Source organism: Pleurodeles waltl, chromosome 1_1 (assembly GCF_031143425.1).
Source record: "Pleurodeles waltl isolate 20211129_DDA chromosome 1_1, aPleWal1.hap1.20221129, whole genome shotgun sequence".
Lineage (NCBI taxonomy): Eukaryota > Metazoa > Chordata > Amphibia > Caudata > Salamandridae > Pleurodeles > Pleurodeles waltl.
The window spans coordinates 231,995,369-232,012,799 of record NC_090436.1 but is presented as its reverse complement, the minus strand read 5'-3'; the positions used below and the strand labels follow the sequence as shown (position 1 = coordinate 232,012,799).

Below are 17,431 nucleotides of genomic sequence, written 5' to 3'. Positions count from 1 at the left end.
TCAGACGTATTTTCTGAGAGTGCAGCTTTGATTCTTTAGGTGCTCGTTTTTTCCTTCAGCTTAAAAACATTATAAATCTGGTTCTACTGATTGTTTTTTTGTCATTTTTGGTATCAAATAATTTATTAAAATGTACTCTAATTTTCTAAATTGGTGTAGGATTTTTCTTGTGTCATGTTTTGTCTTTAGTACTGTTTATGTTCTGCATAAATAATTTACACATTGTCTCTAAGTTAAGCCTGACTGCTTTGTGCCAAGCTACCAGAGGGCTAAGCACAGGTTAATTTAGTGACTTTAGTGCATCACCATGACAGGGATTGTGGCTGCTGCTTGAGCAGGGTTTCCACCCTTCTTAACCAACAATCCAATATCTCACACGATCCATTTGCAACTGATCAAAATTGCAAGCTTGCTCCTCAAGCCAGTGCCTGCTTCCCAAGCTGTTCCACAAGGTTTTATCTAAATCCCTGCCCTCTTCAACCACTAGTTGAAGTAATATTATAAAATAATCTGGAAATTCTTACAATCAATATGCTATTGGCTTTGACACTGGACAAATTGCAGCCTTTTATGACTGCTCCTCACCTCAGATTTAGTCCTAGTGCAACTGAATTTTAATTGGTCTCAACACACACAAAATGTGACAATGGCTGAACTCCTCTAATATCATAGGCAAGTGTTTCCCAAACTGTGGGTTTCCCGCCCACTGGTGGGTTGCGAGCTATTTTTGGTGGGTCATGAAAGTCCAAGCAATAAATAAAGATACCTTTAAATACTGTATTTATCTTGTCACGTGCTGTGCTTCAAAGACAGAGGTCAAATGTCAGACTATGTCTTCTGACAAATTGCTACTTATTTTTGTATTTTGTTTCAACATGGGAATTGGTGTTTACAAACTTCTCTCAGTATTGCTGGAATACAGTGACTGTGGAAGGAAAGGCTGTTGGATGTCTGTTTTTTGTAACACACAAAAGGATGTAAATACCTGGTAATGAACTGTCCACATTCAGCAGTTAGGAAAGAAAAAATGAAGCATAATTTTAGGTCGTGCCTGCAACAGCACATGTACTACTTTTGCACATGCTCTCGCTTGTGAGACTGTTGTATATAATAAGGGGGCTTACAGCCTGCCCACTGCTTGTCATTCATCGGCTTCTCCCTGTCCTCGTTGTTTGTTATTTCCAGTTTTCCCTTAATAGTGGCCACAGAAATATAACCATAAGTTCGGGTTAATAATTGTGCTGATAGCTGTCTGTATTTTGGTGGAGGAGACACATGTCATAGGCACAGAAGCCATGTATTCTGTGCGGAAAAGAAAGACTATATCAACTGAAGCCTGTATAGGGAAAACCTGAAAAGCCAAGCTGACCTCATCTTTCATTCGTGGGTGCTAAAACATGCAATTATTTTCCTACACTTTCCATGCAAATGAGTTTGTGTGCAGATGGCATATCCTCGACACTGTCTGTTATTGCTTCTTCACAAATATGCCATTTTTTAAATAGGCAGTAATCAAAATCAATGAGTGTCAGTTTGCACATGGGCATGTGTAAAGTGAGGTAATTTCCAGCCAAATTTTGTGACGTTTTCAATAGAAAATGTGCTGTCTATAGATGACAGTATGCTACCACATGAATCTTTAGTTACAATAAAAAAAATCACCCACCTCAAGTTCATTTAAGCTCGATAGGTTGCAAGCTTTGTTGTGCTAAAGAATTAGGTTGTGGTTCTAAAATGTTTTAGAAGCACTGTCTTAGACTATTCTGTGTCACTGAAAGTTTCAGATCACCTGGCTTCAGCCTTGATCCCAGACTAAGGGCCCGATTTAGAACTCAGAGGACGAGTAACTTCATCACAACGGTGACAGATATCTCGACTGCCGAAATCTAAATCCCTTTGTGTATAATGGGATTTTGATTTCAGCGGATGGGATTTCCGTCACCGTTGTGACAGAGTAACAGAGTAACTTGTCCTCCAAGTTCTAAATCAGGCCGCAAGTCTACACAAACACATCAATAACATGGCTAGAAAAGTGAATCACCAGCTCCAACTCATTAAGGGGATCAAACGTTTCCTATTTGAAGAAGGCCTTACCGGGGGAATCCAAGGATTGGGTCCACTTAGATTACAAGGATACTGTTCAACCTGTTACTTCCAAAATGTATCTTGCACCACTTAAAGCTGCCCTGCATGCAGCTGCATGCCTGAACTCTGTGTTTGGTTGTGCATTTGTTTAGTTGCTTCCTATCAAATTTACATCCACCTATACAATTGTGTGCATACAGCTGTGTGCATAGTTGACAAATTCACCAGCCTTGATCATTCACATTATCTCACCAAGAAATTAAAGATCTCTTGGAAACCACTGGAAATTCCTACTATCAACTATCAACAAAAAGTGATCCAACCAATCTGTATATGGATGCATTCCCAATGTCTGGAACTAACTCTCATCTACTATTCACACCACCTCTTCTCTGCCCACTTTCAAAAAGGAATGGGAACATCTTCTACTTACCTTCTGCATCTTAGAACATGAAAAGCACTTATACAATGCCAACCATCATGTGTATTTTACGATTTACTTCATGGACCATATTTACTGGACATTCACCACATTGACTGAATTACTGCAATTATTGAAATTATCTCTTTCTTTAAGTATATGGAGTATCCTCTACTTTAGAACACTGTGTGATGGATGCTGCCCTCAAACATATTTCTTGTTGATTATAAACTCACTTTAGGTCCTCTCTGTTAATCAACATGCACCATGAATTAACTTCAAGGACCAGACAACATATGTGCATTCCTGGGATGCAGATATCACACCAGTTGCTTTTCTTTTCTTATGGTCTTTTATCACTACTCTTTTTTTAACTTTATATGTTTTTCTTTATTTGTGTTCGCTTTTATTTTTTCACTTACTTTTGCTTCATCATAGACATTGTCGCTCTTCTACTTATTAAAACGCCCAAATAAATATATACATAAATAAATAGATAAACAAACAAAAAATAAATAAGTAAATAAATAAATAAATAATTTGAGAAAGGAGATATTGCTGACTGGCTTTCTGTTGTCGCTGCAGCTCAGCTGCTTTTGGCCAACCTGAGCGTTGAAAGAAATAGCTTTCCAAAGCAGAAACCATCTCTGAAAAAATATTTCCTGGTATTTGATGGAGGAAACTTCAAACAGATGGAGCCGGGGACTAGGAGAATATTTCCTGTTCACCTCAGGAAAAAGCCTACTTTTAGCTTACCAAAGAAAAAGTGTGGCAACTCAGCTGAATTTTTCTGCAGTCTTTTTCAGCAGTATGTTAGCATCTGAGACTTGTTTCAATGGCTAGAGACTCCTACACAATTGTGGAAGCTTACCATGTAGCACATGTATTGTTTCATAAAAGGTGTTCTTCTAACATAGTACTCAGGTGTTTGGGATACAAAGTAAGCAAAGTTGCATCTTTTTTAGGCCACAACATTGGTCAATACTGTGATAAGTTCCTAACTCAAAGGTCAAAGTCTGTGAACGTTGTAGACTATACAAACGATATAATTAGGAAATATCAGAAAAATAAATATTTTGCTGGTCTTGGTGTAATGTCCCAGATGTATAGGGTTGGCATGACTTGAGTGTGTAAACATGAGTAGGAGGAGCTTGTATCCACTTGTGAACCACGCCTCTCTTGGGGTGTCAGTCTTTGAACTTTGATGCTGAGGAGAATGAACTGCCAGGACGTACTATAACTCGCCCACACAGGAAATGGAAAATAAGTACTGCTGACTGTCAAGCCCTGGCTATAAGAAATGTATGTTGTGTTTCCAACCTGCTCATATAATTATTGAGGAATTGTAATAATTCTTTGTAATTTTGAGCTTGCATTTTCTATGAGGGTTATTTTAGAATGCTGCTTTCGCTAGAGTGCATCAATGGCGCTGTTGCACATACAGGCACTTATTAACGGACTAACTTTTGTGGGTGAAGCCCTATTTGGCCAGTTTTCTGATCTCTAAGAGGACCACCTCATGATATATGTAGATGGGTAGCGTATTCCAAAATTTAGCAGCAGTAATGGAGAAATATGGTATCCACCCTCTCGGTTTTCACAAATGATGGATTATTAAGTAGGACTGGGAGTAATTTTAATCATGCTGAAGTATTCAGAGTAATTTTAGAAATTATGTGTTAATCTTTGACACAGAATTACCAATAATAATGCAATTATGCCTGCTTGCAGATTTAAGAATAATTTGTAGGAAAAAACCCTACATTGAGGGCATTGTTAGCGAGCATGAGTGGCTGTTTGTGCCGCTATTCGTGTTGTGGTGTATTTAGCTCTACTTTTTTAGGGCAAAATGCATTCTCGCATCGATTTTGGGCACAAGAGTGCATTTTGCGCTAAGAAACTAACACTAAATGGCAGGAGTACGTTTGGAAAAATCATACCCCAAGTGCACATTTAGGAAGCACAAATGGATTATCATACTGCTATCTGTGTTCTGTTGTATTTAGCTCTATTTCAGATAGCAAAATGGATCCTTGCATCATAGGGATCCTAAGAATGTTAAACAGTGAAATTCAGCATCGAGTGGAATTGCTGCTTAACAAGCATCTGTCACACAAGTCATAACATCTCCCACATTTTCTTGTGTTTTATGTGTGCCTTTTTCACTCTTTTTGATAAAATATTGGCAAAAACCTATCCAAATGCAATTTAAATTATAATAAAAATTAATCCAAAAATATGCTAAGTATTGAAATCTACAAAAACAAACGTCTAAGAAATAATTATGACCTGGAAAACAGACTAACATTCTGAATAAATGAAAATTTCTAAGTATAATGAAGGAAACATACTTATAAAAAGAGGAAACTCTAGGAAGAAGTCCAAAAAAGCATGGAGAATAAAAAAGAAGGACGTGAAAAGAGCAAACAAGTGTTTTTAGAATAATAAGATGATACAAGCCCTATCTGGCAGCCATTAGAAGCTTTGCGACTGGGACATGATTTACATGGTGTGCAAGTTGGTGCTCCCCGACAGTCAAGTAAGGAATAAAGCAGCCTTTCTTCAACAAAGCTTAAGCAGACGTCACCTGCGGGATCTAGGGACCGGCGTGACTGCAAATTAGTGAGTGATTGATGAGCGATGACAGGAGCGCTTCCATAAAATGCTTGAATGGGAACAAAAACAGTCATTACCTTAAAACAGGATTTGTACTTTTTCCCCAAATGCAGACGCTTGACGTAGCAGAGGACTTCTCAAGTAAATTGCTCATTGAAGCAGTTTTAAGACAAATGTGTTTATTTTGCTGAAAAGCTGCCTGAAGTATTTAATTGCGCTCACCTTCTGTCGCTGGCCGCCCCCTTGATGAGTCTCAGAAAAGTGAGAATATGACATAATGAGTACTTGTTTATAAATCATGGGTCAGGTTACATAAGAGGCCTGGGTGGTCGATTTATTTGGGTTCTGCTCATGTGGACAGAGATGCTGTTTAGCGCCATGTTGTTTGTTCGTAAAAGACTGCTATTTTGCGCATTTTCTTTTGCCGCAGTCTATGCTGCATTGTTGTTGAAAAAAAAAAAAACGTTTGGGTTGCTCCATTACAGTTAAATAATACTATTCATTTTTGCTGCCACAAAACGGCTCTGACCTCTGCACCGTGGGTTTAAACTAACCACACACCAACCACCACAGATTATTAAGAAGATGCTACCTGTGGCTTTGGTGTGAACCAGCACAGATATAAAATGTTAGTGTGTGTAATCTCTGCCCTGAGGTTGTGAACACTGGGATGACACAAGTTCTTTCAAACGTTACCTGGTATTGGCCTGCCAGTGGTTGAAACCAGCCTCAATAAAATCGACAGTAGTGGCGGAAACACATTTACACAAAAGGCCACGCGCTCATTCACTGCCCTGAATTGATAGTTGTCTTTGAAATGTGGTAGAATGGAGTGCGTTTCCACGTATTTAAGAGCTGACTGTGCCCATGACTTGTTTATTCTGCTCATTTGTGGCTCGCTATTCTCATGCACCGAAAGGGCCTCCTTCAGCAGGTGCAGGGGAGCCTCAGTGGGGCTATGAAACCTGTACTGAGGTAAAACGATTATGCAAATTATGCAAATGGCTGCCATGCTCCTGCAGGGCGTCCCACAGATGCGTACACAAGGGGTGGTTTTTACGCCCTGCACCTGCTCTGCGCCATCAAGCTACGGCTTCTGCCAGTTCCCTTATTCGTCGCTGAAGAGCACTTAGATCTATTTTTGGAGTCTAATTGAATTGCTAAAGACTCGCCCCCCTTCCTTACATCTAGAGGCCTCGATATCGTTTTACAAAAGGTTTTCTTTTTAGTGTGTAGCTAAATGATGGATGGACAAGGACTTTTTATTCATAGATGCACAACATTACAGTTGTTATTTTATAACTCCTATATTTGTATATATTATTCCCTCTGTAACCTGCCTTCAAGGCATGTTAGCCCAATACTAAAATCTCGGTACAGAACAATTCTTTAGTACTTTCTGCAATAGCTTCCTGTGGTGCGAGGGTGCCAAGCTGCAATCTCTTTTTATGCTAAAATGTTTTCCTGTGCCCACACATCTTTTCTTTAAAAACGAATGAATTAAAACTGGCCTACACGTTTCTCTCCTGGTAATGTATTTCTGGACATAGATTGTATGTGAAGATACTTTTTAATCACATTTGCTGCAATTATTTAGTTTGACGAGTTTAGTCATTTGCAGTAAACACTACAAAACCAAACATACATAATTTAAGCTTCACAAACAAGGTCTTCCAGACTTCAGCTGGACGTAGTGACTCTGTCGTGACCCTGTCAAGTACCTGGAACAGGGTGGGAGCCAGAAATTCTTGGTTAGAGATGTCCATATTAATCTAGGTTAAAGGAATGGGGGAAGGATGTCTGTTAATCCCAATCTTTGCCCTTCCCATAGCCTATTGTGGCTAAGTATGTCCTCCTTTTCCGAGTACTTCAGATTGTGGTAAAGGTTGGAATATTGGTGGAGAAGTTGCCTGCAAGAATGCCTGAAAATTAAGTAGATGTCAGGTCCTGATGTTGCTGTATCACACTGATCATTGAAATCAAAACCAGGGAGTCTTTATTTAATGAGATCGTTTTCTGAAGCTTTGCCAAGTAGGCGTATTTGCTAGTTTTTGGTACAAGACTGGTAGTGCATAAAGAAAATGCCTATAGCACTTCTTTAAGGCTTCAGCTGGAAAAGAGCAGAATGTTGAACCAAATTAGTATGGAGCAGATATCTATGGGATCGCTATGAAATGGAAACTCTAACATATAGGAATGCTAGAGTGAGTGGATTTTTAAGCTCTATGGTTTTGAAGTATTTCCCCATGATAGTGTAAACCATCCAAGGCAATCTAACAGCATTTGCTTGGTTTCCCGAGAGGGCATCTTCTTCACTTGAAGGCAATTGAGCAGAGCAGATGATTATGCAGAGAATTTTAATACTGGAACTTGATTAGAGCACAGACAGGTAGCCAAAGTAACTTTTTCATAGCCCAGGCGTAAACTCATTAGTAAGTGGATCACAGTGATCCATGCTTCAAGTTTTATGATGTGTCAGATAAGACACTATTCATGCATCGTAAAGGCCCAACCCAGATCGACTAGCACTGGGTCACTTCTTGGTACTTCTGTGCGCTTTATAAATCCCTTTCATTCATTCATTCATGGAAACCTAGAGATTTAGCTTTAATGATATTAGTGATATAGCTCTTGACCAGCTAGAGCTTATTTTTTATGACGCATGGGCAAAGTTAGGTATTTTGGTGAAGATTAGCATTGTTTCTGTGAGTGAACCAAGCTTTGGATAGTGACTTATCACTGCAGATAGGGCTAATAGTGCATGTCTTACTAGTCATTTATAAAGCATATGACGGGACCAAGCATCCCATTGTAAACAGCTGCATTATTGTGCAATTTCGGGCAGTTGTACATAACGTCTAAGGCTTACTTGTGTAGATGTTCAGCAGGTTTGTAGGGGTTGCATTCGTTTCGTAGGAGCCATTGAACATTTAACCGGTGTATTGAAGACGCCTGTCTGCAGTATCAAAATGAAAAAAAGTCTACTTTGATTAAAGACAGGTGCTCAAGACTGATAACTATGGAGGCTGTTAGATGGGTAGAGGGCACAGAATATGGTGTTGAGTCTGTCAGGGAGTGGCATCAACCTACTTCACTGGTGAGCGGCTAAAGAGGTTTGAGTTGGATGGAGGTGAATAAGGAGTTGAAGTGCCTATTCGAGATGATGAAAAGGTTAGTTTCTAGATTCCCTAGAGATGGAAAGGAACACACAGAGACAAAAGGTTGACTGGCTCAGGTCCTCTTTACAAGACAAAATTACTCGAATTGGATCCTCTCAGCAACTGAAAACCGATGCAAAGTGGATAGTCCAGGGGAAACTGCATTTCTTTAGGGAGCAGCATTGACTGTCAGTTTTTATACAAAAGACTTCTTTGTGGTATCAGCTGTGTTTTACAAATGCTAATCCTGATTCAAGGAGAAACAAAATATTCCAAGAATAACTGTTAGATGATATGTTATAAAACCATACCCTATGTCTTTTTCCATGGACGTATCTCACCAGTACAAACGTGTCAGAAAATGCCTGAAGAAAAATGCCTGTTATGTGGAAAAAAATCCTGTGAAAACCAGTGTTCTAAGATAATGTTCCACGATAATTACCTATTCTGTAGGTAAAAACCTGCAATAGTACAGTAATAGTGGTCCCAGAGCTGGCTGTACTCAAGAGTATCAATAATTCTGGGTGCAGGGTTATCACAGTGGTTTCCCAGAGGACCCTGAGGACCTCGTAATGAGGAGAGGATATTCATATTGGCCATTGCCATTAAATCATCAGTCAGACCTGGAAGGATGTACAGGCTTAGAGTGTGAGACATTGGAGTGGAATCTGAGTGGTTGTGATGTTTTCCTATTAAGGTGCACCATTAATAATTTACTGTTGCCATTTGTACACTACTGCTGTTAAAAAAATACTAAGATGAATGTTATTGGTAAAATAGAGGTTGTCCTTTTCCTTGATTGTTTTTCTTGACTTCTCTGTCTTTTGCTTAGTATTGCCCATTATTCTTTATGAGGATGTTGGTCATTTAATAGTACCTAATGGAAAAGAAAAAATATTCCTCAAGCCCTTGAGTCTGAAATTAAATCTCAGTGAAACAACATGGCTCGCCACTATCCCCATGGACAGTATTCTTGCAATGTTCTGTCTTGGGCGTGCATGCCTGAACTCAAAGATGATTGGAACCTTGCGGCATATCATACTTTCATTACCAACGCGTCCACATGTGCTATTAGTTACTGTGTAATAACCGTTATTCAGTATCCATAACTCTTTGACTGGAGGAAAGAACATTCAATAGTTTGGATCCAGGAATAATTCTATACTTGGGATTAGTAAATTAACACATTTCTAATTGAAGACTAGTGGTCATAAAATGGCAGATTTACTGGTTCTTCTTCTTAAATACTCATATGCATCGGTACCATGATTTATTTTTATATTGGCAAGAAACTACTGACATATTTCTAAACCAGATTTTCCCTTTTTGCAATTATTATTTCTGTACTAAACTCACTTATTTTGTTCCAAGGTCCGGAAAAAACAGATGAGTTTCTTCTAGCCCGATTCAAAGGAGATGGCATCAGATACAAGGCCAAATTGATTGGAGTGGATGAAGTTCCTGATGCTAGAGGAGATAAAATGAGCCAAGATTCGATGATGAAACTCAAGGTATTAATTTAAAGAATACATTGAAAATATATAGACCATCATCTTTGTCAGGATATTTGACCACAATTGATTAAATATGTACTTGAAATCCTAGTACAATATGATTAAGAGAAAATAAAACAAAAACAGATTAACACACACATAGAATAGATATGTATGTATCAAAATGTGCCACTCAAAATTATCAGACAAATAAGAGATCAAGATAAACTGAGCTAAGCCAATGATCTCTCCTTTAGTGCTTGTACATATGAGGTTAAAGTGGAAATGTTGCACCATCATCAACAGTAGAGTTCTACATTTCATGGGCTGATTTGAAAATCTGAGCCGCTGGGATAGGAATAATCTACTAAATGTTGTTTAATTAAAGCTATGCCAAACCAGTCAGAAAGGGTGGAGCAGAATTAATTTCTCAATCCTAGGGTGGTGGCAGCACTTGGCAGCATGCTGTAAAGTCCTATGTGCAATTTTGCCATTGTAAAATCTTGTGTAGATTAAATCATTGCCAACAGCAAAGGGAAACAGATAGACGCAGTAATCTTTTTCAAAGGTTTGTGAGTGAAGAATAAACATATTGAGAGAACAGACCCATCAAGGCCTTCCACAATAGAATAGATTCAATGAAAATCCCAGGATTTTAACAGGGGGTTACTGGGGCGTGCAATAAGTGCCATCCTTGGAAGATAAATGGATAGTACATTCATTTTATATGCCATATTATGTACATAGTGTTTTTGATGTTAGGATTTTTGAGATATTTACTGATAGGTGCTGTATATGTAAAATATGTGATTTGTGATACAATGAAAAGAAGTTATAAATCATCACAGTTGCAAAAGGGTAGGTGTCTTAAGCTATATGATAATACTGCTGTACTACTGTACATCAAGCTATACTGATCATGGGGATGTAACCTTATAACCATTCCCTCAGTTACAGCAGTGACAGCATAATGATATCATGGCTGTTCACCACATCCAAAATCTTCAGTATATATGCCTTAAAAGTAAGGCAGGCCAGTGTGAAATACATAATATAATTTAATTTAATAGTGGGTGGTAATTGAGAGCTTTCAAAATGGGATGGATAATATATATCTGTAAGTGTAAGGTTTGCAATGGGCTGTCGCATAGAGGATAATTTAGAAAAGGACCAAGGAAGAAATAAGTATACTAGAAAGAAAGGATGTTTATCGCATATGTTTGTCTATACTTTCTTAATATCTGACTGGTAGCGTAATTGGGGAGGGGGCAGTAGTGGGATTTGTGTTCATTTTCCAACAGGAGAAATTGGATTTTAATTAATGCAGATATGATATGGGTTAATGGTAGAAGTAAATATTAAATAAAGTAAATGTGAAGTACTGGTGAAATGTGAGAGGCTTCAAATAATTCCCTGATGGGTGTTGCTGTCAGTTGCCATTTTCCCTTCATATGTTCGCCTTCATCAGTTTCTCAACTTTGGAGACAGCCAAACAATCTGTTGTTTGAGAACATAAAAATGAGAAGGATTTAGTAATCCAATTTTCAGTCTTTTTCAGGAAGTTAATGTTGATTGTATATACAGAAGACGCTGCAAGCTACAGTTATTCACACAGTGGCCATTTAAGACGCCCAACTTTCCAACACGTAACCCATAGGCTCCATGTATGACCTAACATTTCTTGAATCTATAGCTTATAAGAGGTAAATCTGAGGAGGAACTCTGTGTGCAAAATATTAAATAGAGTTTTGCCAAAAAATAGATTGGTCTATGCAGGAGATAAACTGAAAACCTGATTTACCAATCTAGACAACTTGAGGTAAGAAGAAAGCCATAAATGGGTTTCTGACTTGAATATAGAATCTTAAGATGTGATCTATACATTAAGAAAAGCCAGTGAAGAGATGTAAGGACAGTTTGAATATGATCCTTGCAAGCCCTTGTTTATTTAAAAAAAAATGATTTTCAACATAACACAACAAATGTACAAATAGTACTAATGCAGTAAGAATTACTGAAAAACTTTAACAAACTTTAACCCACCAACAAGGGAACATTCCTCACAGAACTTTTCGGAACCTAGCAAATAACGAATCACCAGACATCATTTATATATCTCAAATATCATAGTGACAGGTAACATCCAATGAACAGTGCAAATATATAGTAAACTTTAAAGGTTTGTCCCCTTGCAAATACACTGATAACATTTGTGTAATTTCAGGGCACATAGCTGGAACCATTTGTTCACCAAGACTTGCAATAACTGGCAGCACAATGAAAATGTTCAAGTCATAAAAGAAAGCATCTAATGTGGCTTTTCATCCACGCAGTTAGAAAACTGCAGAAGCATTGCTTCCCTTCTAGCCAATGGTTCAGAAAAGTCTAGCCGCATTACAAGCACAAGCTACTACTGTGAGAGCAATACTGGACCTCCATGTCATGGAAATCCTATGACTTGCCAAAACCAACAGTAGGTCATGGAAAGTTGTTTTATTTCTTTTTTGTAAGCCTTCAGTTAAGAAAATATAACTGATTCACTTTGATGCCATCCTAGAGTTCACACAATGCTCTTTGACCCTCCTAGTAGTGCCACTCACTCCTGTGAATACATCCACATGTTCATTTACTGTCTAAGGAAGGGCTTGATAAATGCATTACTTCACCATACAACTCATCAACTCATCTGATCACATTTTAGGTAACTTTGGAATCTACTGGGATGCTACATCTTTCCATCCTACTTCATATTTCCTGGAAAAGAATGACCTCACTCCTTAGTATTTTAAATTGTCTTTCTGGGGACTCAGTCGTCACTATAAATATCCTGAGCATATAAATGGTCACAATGTAAATCACCACTGATGCACCAAGAATGCTAGACAATGGCAAAACCTGTCTTGTTTCCCCACAACATCTTTTGGCACTTTTAGACATAAGTGCAAATCTAAGCAGCACCCCGGAGACCCACACAGATACTGGTTTTCTACATTAGTAAAACATCAATTGTTTACTGTCAAAAACAACAAATCCAAGTTGTTGACCCCTGCCAGTGCTTTGCAGAGTCCATTATTTTGGACTCCATGCCTTTTATTTTGGACTCCACGCATTTCATATGAAGCACGTAATTACTCTTTGCAAGTCAACAATCACTTCTATTCACTTATGCTCAGTATCAAGTGTGTAAACTAATTTCACTTTAAAATGGCAGCGTTTTCTTAGATTTTGGTATTGGGGGAGTTGCCTGAGAAGGGATTGGCTAATACCTCAGCAATCCATGCTTGCATTCAACAGCTAAGCAAAATTTTCATATGGTTCAGTCTTATAAACATTGTGTAGTACTGGGTAGGCCTTATATCCTTTGATACATCGTCAAGACTCAACAGCGTTGACATAGCAATCAATCAATCAGTATTTGTATAGTGCAGCACTGTCACCCAAGGGGGATCTGGGCTCTGTGGCTGCGACGTCTCTGTCGTAGAGCCAGGTCTTGAGTTTCTTCCTGAAATCTGCCAGGGAGGTTGCTGTTCGAAGATGGAGGGGTAGGTCATCCCAGGTCTTGGCGGTGATATAGGAGAAGGAGCGAGCCCTGCTGCTGGTGCAACTGACGTGGGGGAGGGTGTGCATGGCCTGGTGAGGTGGAGCACATGGTTTTCTTACAGGTAGATGTAAGTTCAGTCGATGATTGATGTAGGCTGGTCCTTGATCATGCAGAGCTTTGTAGGTATGTGTGAGGATCTTGAACTGGTATCTTTTCTGGATGTGGAGCCAGTGAATGTTTCTGAGGTGGGGAATGATGTGGGTCCATTTGGGAGGTCCAGGATGAGTCTGACTGTAGAATTCTGTATGGTCTTGAGTCTTTTTGAGCAGCTGGGTAGAGATGCCGGTGCAGTGAGAGTTGCCGTAGTTGAGGCGGCTGGTGGCAAGGGCCCGAGTGATGGTCTTTCTGAAGTTAACTGGGATGCATCTGAAGATTCTGTGGAGCGTGTGAAGGATGTGGAAGCAGGAGGAGTCAACTTCATTAATGTGTTGTTTCATGGTCAGTTCACTGTTGAGGATGATGCCTAGGTTGTGTGAATGGTCTGTGGGTGTGGGTGTTCGAGTTCTTCTGGCCGCCATCTGTGGTCCCATAAAGAGGTGCTCTTCCTAAAAATCATAATTTCTGTCTTGTCAGAACTGAGTTTAAGGCGGTTGTTTTTCATCCAGTTGGCTTTGTTGGTAATGGTGTTGCAGAAGTTGATTCTAGTGGGGGAGGGGTTTTTGGTGAGCGAGAGGATGAGTTGAGTGTCACCTGCGTAAGAAATTATGCTGAGGCTGTGGGACCTGACGATGTCTGTGAGGGGGGTCATCTAGGTGTTGAACAAAGTGGGGCTTAGGGATGATCCTTAGGATATGCCACATAAGATGTCCTTGGGTTTGGAGGTGAAGAGAGGCAGCCAGTTGCTCTGTGTGCACCCTGCGAGGGAGGAGGTGATTCACTTGAGGGCATTTTGCTGAATGCAGATGTTTTAGAGTCTGTTGATGACGGTGTGGTGGTTAATCATGTCAGAAGCAGCAGAGAGGTCAAGGAGGACCGGGGCCGTGGTCGATGAGGGCTCTGATGTCTGTGGCAGCAATCAGGGTGGTCTCAGTGCTATGGTTGGCATTGAATCTTGATTGTGAGGCATCATGTAGGTGATTTTGTTCTAGGTATTCAGTAGCTGTTTGTTGAGGCCCTTCTCAAGTACTCTGGGTAGGTAGGGGAGCAGTGAGATCGGTTGGCAATTTTTGAGTTTGCTGGGTCGGCTGAGGGCTTCTTTTGGAGAAGTCTGACCTCTGAATGTTTTCAGCTGTCCGGGAAGGCTGCTGTGGTGATGGAGGTGTTAAAGATGATGGTGAGTTCCGTGCTGATAGGTTCGGTTCTAAGGTTAAAAGACAGTGGGGACAGGGGTCGGTGGGTGCCCCGGAGTGAATGGTTGACATGATGGCTGTGGTAGTCTGAGAGGTGATCAGGGACCAAGTGGTAATCACTCGGCTGGTGTGTGCTGGTTATTTGAGGTTGCTGAGGTTGAGAGCCGTGGGTTGGGGTCAAAATTGTTGTAGATTTAAACCAAATGTGATCAATTTCACCCAAAGCCTGCAAGGTGCATCATGTCATTGCACATAAATCCATGGTGCCCTTTTCCACCTGTTTCTTATAACTTTTAGAAGCATCCATGGTCACAGCCTAAACAGCTATGAACTTAAAAGCTAATGTCTGCTGGGGTGTGATCACACAAACAGAGCCCCAGGTCGAGGTCAGGCTAGGCATTTAGGTTCAGGTCTGTAACCAGACAGTCCTTACCACGTATATCCAACATATTAGACTTTCTATCCCCTAGCATCTAGGTGAACTTGTTTAATAGCATATTTACAACATAATGTGCAAAACACAACACACACTGCAAAGTGTAGAGTATTACCAATATTTCTACCAGTGTTACCTATACTAAGAAACTAAATTTATCAAACTTAAGAAGCAGAGTAGGCAGATCCCATTGATGATACTTCATGAAACCTGGGCTCAAGGGGCAGGCAGGGTCCATCTTGCAGTTGTGTAAAATGGATAGTGTTGCTTGAGAGATCCTTCTCTTGGCATATTGAAGTGGCACTTTCTTATCTAAGTTGCAGACCTGTAAGTACCTCTTGCGATCCTGGGCCATGACTGTCCCTGTTTGCAGCCCAACCTTATAGCAGATGCTAAGAAACCCTGTCCTCTGCTCTCACGAGGCTTACTACCCTAACATTTTTTGACTTACTCTCACATTTCCTTCACATTTTACAGCAGAAGTAATTCCATGGAACATCAGTTTGCACCCAGGTGGGGTTTAAGAGTGTTTGGGGAGCAGGGGCACTCTGTCTTGTGTGGATAATAAAGAGCACCACTCTAACCTCTGCCTTTTGTACTTATACAAGCTTCCTGTAGCGCACTCTTCAGAGGTGGCCTGTGTAAGGGGTAGCTATGTTAAACCAATTTAGGTTGTTCCTTTCTGTCCATTTGCATGGGCCACTATAACTGCCATAACACACCTTAAGGTCCTTGCCTGCTTGCATTATAGGACTGAGTATCTAGCAACTCTCTCGTATGGCATATGATTTGCAGGAGTGCATAGATGCTTGCTATAGGACCCTCAGCCTCATAGCATTCGAGGGCTGCAACTGTAAGATTGTGTATAGATCATACTTTCAGCTTCGCAACAACGAACATTGTTCTAGTACTGCGGTGTTGCATTGTAGCGGAGGAGACCCCCCTTCTCCTTCTAGATGTGGTTGTTGACTAGCCCCACTTTAGCCTCAATCAAGTTCTTATCCATTTACTATATAAATCTGGCATATTCCTGCGAGCAATCCTCTAAACCTGGAGCAAATGGTTCTCGAGGGGTGGATTAAAATCACTTTAACACGGCCACCTTGCCACATTGAGGGAAGAGGTACTGAATCCCACAGAGATTATGTCGAAATGCACCGATTATATGCTCATTTCCGGTCTAGGTTTAGAAGTGTAAATCAGCATGGCACGAGCTATAAATTGCAAAATTCGTTTATTTCTATTCTTTATAACTGTAACTGAAGTTCTGTTTCTCGTACCTTCCTCAAATCGTTAGTATCGAGCTCGCTGGTTCAAGCAAACACCAAGTGCTCGTTGGCACAACCGAAAGGATAATGCCGACGCTGATATCTAGAACTATATCAACGAACTATGCATCTGTTTCTCATTGCTCTGTAACCAATGGCTGCTCACGTTATGTTATTTCACGTGTTCCTTGTTAACAGGGAATGGCAGGAGCAGCGCGTTCTCAGGGACAACACAAACAAAGGATTTGGGTGAACATATCGATGTCTGGAATTAAACTCATTGATGAGAAAACTGGAGTAAGTGTTTGACAGGTGTTGAGACCAAGTATGAGTTGTTAGCCTTAAGACATGCATGCAAATAATGTGTGTTCACATGTATGATGCACTATAAACTGCAGATTTAAATGTTTGCCATTCTGAAAGTCCTGCGAGTTATGCTGTGTTCACACAACTCTGTTTACTACCTTGCACACAAATAACATTTGTTTGGTGTCTAAAAAATGTGTATATTATTACCTAACACAATGTTGTATCGACCTCAGAACTATGAAACGTGTATATTTAAACTTGTGACATTCAGACACACACAAACACAGATCTTTTCAATAACCAAATTAGATCACTGAACTGTCTCTCCACCGTAGTTAGTTAAAAAGATCAGCTAAAGATGAACACGAGAGACTTTTATGATGACATTAGTTTAACTAAGAAACTTAATTAATGGGTTATCTCCTCCCAGTAATGGTCCTCGGACGGTTTAGTCCGCGTCTTCCACCGGAGTATTATCCTTGGTGCTATTTATTTTCTAATTTCTAATTTACACACACTTTTGAGAATTGGTCATACTGCATATTAACCTATGTTATAAGATTATGAATCATAGCATACCGTGGATAAGACTGATATAATTATGTTTCAGAGTCTGGCTACGTCACGCCTTCTTTTCCATGACTTTTTGCTCACATTAACATGCCCTTTATTATTTACTGTCTGTGATCGGCAGGAGAAATAGCAGGTAATTTTTGTTTGGTATCCTAAATGTTGGCTTATTTCCAGGGATTTAG

The 17,431-nt window shown here is 39.8% G+C and overlaps 1 protein-coding gene across 4 annotated transcripts in view; it reads left to right on the top strand.

Annotated features, from left to right (window-relative positions):
• Positions 1-17,431, top strand: part of DAB2 (DAB adaptor protein 2) — a 241,488-nt gene that overhangs the window by 105,794 nt on the left and 118,263 nt on the right. For all 4 annotated transcript variants that reach the window (XM_069221367.1, XM_069221377.1, XM_069221372.1 and 1 more), the window contains exons 3-4: positions 9,652-9,791; positions 16,566-16,664. In XM_069221367.1, coding sequence (XP_069077468.1) covers positions 9,652-9,791; positions 16,566-16,664 — 239 coding nt within the window. The remainder of the gene's footprint in view (positions 1-9,651; positions 9,792-16,565; positions 16,665-17,431) is intronic.